At 69.5% G+C, this 2,096-nt stretch overlaps 1 protein-coding gene across 1 annotated transcript; it reads left to right on the forward strand.

The window, feature by feature from the left end:
- Positions 1-47: 47 nt before the first annotated feature.
- SEMA4A (semaphorin 4A) lies at positions 48-1,967 on the forward strand (the record flags this gene model as incomplete). The annotated part of the gene is made up of 6 exons (XM_085318863.1): positions 48-162; positions 237-367; positions 441-610; positions 1,324-1,474; positions 1,585-1,774; positions 1,852-1,967. Coding segments are annotated over exons 1-6 (852 nt in total), but the record flags the coding sequence as incomplete, so codon positions are not given.
- Between the last annotated feature and the right edge of the window lie 129 nt (positions 1,968-2,096).

Genomic DNA, 2,096 nt, shown 5'->3' on the forward strand with positions numbered 1-2,096 from the left:
CCACCCACCGCCCGCCCCTCCATCGGCACCGCTCCCGCGCCGCAGACGGCGAGCTCTACGCGGGCACCATGAACAACTTCCAGGGGAACGAGCCCGTCATCTCCCGCTCGCTGGGCGGCCGCGCCGCCCTCAAGACGGACACCTTCCTGCGCTGGCTCGCAGGTGGGACGCGGGGCGCCGGGGGGGGGGGCCGGGGCGCCGGGCCCCGCCGACGCCTCACCCCGGCCGCCCCACAGCCGACGCCGCCTTCGTGGCCTCCTTCTCCGCGCCGGGCGACGACAAGGTCTACTTCTTCTTCGAGGAGACGGCCGACGAGTTTGACTTCTTCGAGCGGCTGCTGGTGCCGCGGGTGGCCCGCGTCTGCAAGGTGGGGAGCGCGCGGCGCGGCGCGGCACGGCACGGCACGGCACGGTGCTGAGCGGCCGCCCTCGCCGCCGCAGAGCGACGTCGGCGGCGACAAGGTGCTGCAGAAGAAGTGGACGACGTTCCTCAAGGCGCAGCTGGTGTGCTCGCAGCCCGGCCGCTTCCCCTTCAACGTCATCCAGCACGCCTTCGCCCTGCCCCGGCACCCCGGGCGCGCCGACTTCTACGCCGTCTTCACCACGCAGTGGTAAGGCCGGGGCGTGCGCGGGGGTCTGGGCAGGCACAGGGGTCTGGGCACGCATGGGGATTTGGGCACGCATGGGGATTTGGGAGCATGCACAGGTGGGTTTGGGACGTGCACGGAGGTTTGGGACGTGCACGGAGGTTTGGGCACGCATGGGGGTTTGGGATGTTCCACGGTTAGCGGGGTGCGTGGAGGGGTTGGGCGTGCGCAGGGATTTGGGATGTGCCTGAGGTTCTGGGGCTGCACAGGGATTTCGGCACGCACAGGGATTTGGGACGTTCCCGAGCTTTGGGGGTGCACGAGCCTTGGGGCATGTACAGGGATTTGGGATGTGCACGGGGCGTTGCACGCACAAGGCTGGGTGTGCAGGGGAGTCTGGGATGTTCCTGGGGTTTGGATGTGCACAGGCATGTGGGATGTGCCCGGGGCTTTGGGGCACGCRCAACAATTTGGGTGTGCAGGGAGATTTCAGGGGTATGCACAGACATTTGGGGGAGCGTGCACTCAGATTTTGGGGCATGCACTCAGGTTTTTGGGGCRTGCACTCGGATTTTGGGYGACATGCACTTGGATTTTGGGGCGTGCACTCGGATTTTGGGCGACATGCACGTGGATTTTGGGGCGTGCGCTCAAATCTGGGGGGGGCAGGCGCTCGGATTTGGGGGGCGTGCGGGGGCTGCGGGCCGCCCCGCCGCCCACGGCGCCGCTCCCCGCAGGCAGGCGGGCACGGCGGGCAGCGCGGCCGTGTGCGCCTACAGCCAGGAGGCGGTCGAGGCCGTCTTCGAGGGCAAGTACAAGGAGCTGAACAAGGAGAGCTCCCGCTGGACCRTCTACGGGGGGCCCGACATGAGCCCCCGGCCCGGCAGCGTGAGTCGGGGCCGCCGCCAAAGCCTGGCGCTGGGCGGCTCCTTCCCCCCCCACCGCCGCCGTGTCCCGGCGTGGGGCCGTGCCTCAGTTTCCCCCCGGCCCCTCTGCAGTGCTCCGTGGGCTCCTCCTCGGACAAGGCGTTGACCTTCATGAAGGACCATTTCCTCATGGACGGGAAGGTTTTGCCCAGCCAGGGGCAGCCGGTGCTGGTGCGGACGGGCGTCAAGTACACGCGCATCGCCGTGGACGAGCCCCGCGGCGTCTCGGGGGCCACCTACCGCGTCCTCTTCCTGGGCACCGGTAGGCTTGCGGGGGGCCGGGCTGCCCGCGGGGGCTGCGCCGTGCCCGCCGGCGCTGACGCGGCCCCGTGCCCGCAGCCGACGGCTTCCTGGACAAAGCGGTGGAGCTGCCCGGGGCGCCCCACATCGTCGAGAGCATCCAGCTCTTCCCCGCGGCCGAGCCCGTGAAGAGCCTGCTGCTGGCGCCGGGCAAGGTGGGTGCCGAGCCCCATCGAGCCSCATCGAGCCCCATCGAGCCTTATCAAGCCCTATCGAGCCTTATCGAGCCCCATCGAGCAGTGTTGAGCCTTATCGAGCCCCATCGAGCAGTGTTGAGCCGTATC

This window comes from Rhea americana, unplaced genomic scaffold, assembly GCF_003343005.1.
Source record: "Rhea americana isolate MKP2758 unplaced genomic scaffold, rheAme1 scaffold_557, whole genome shotgun sequence".
Taxonomy (NCBI): Eukaryota; Metazoa; Chordata; class Aves; order Rheiformes; family Rheidae; genus Rhea; species Rhea americana.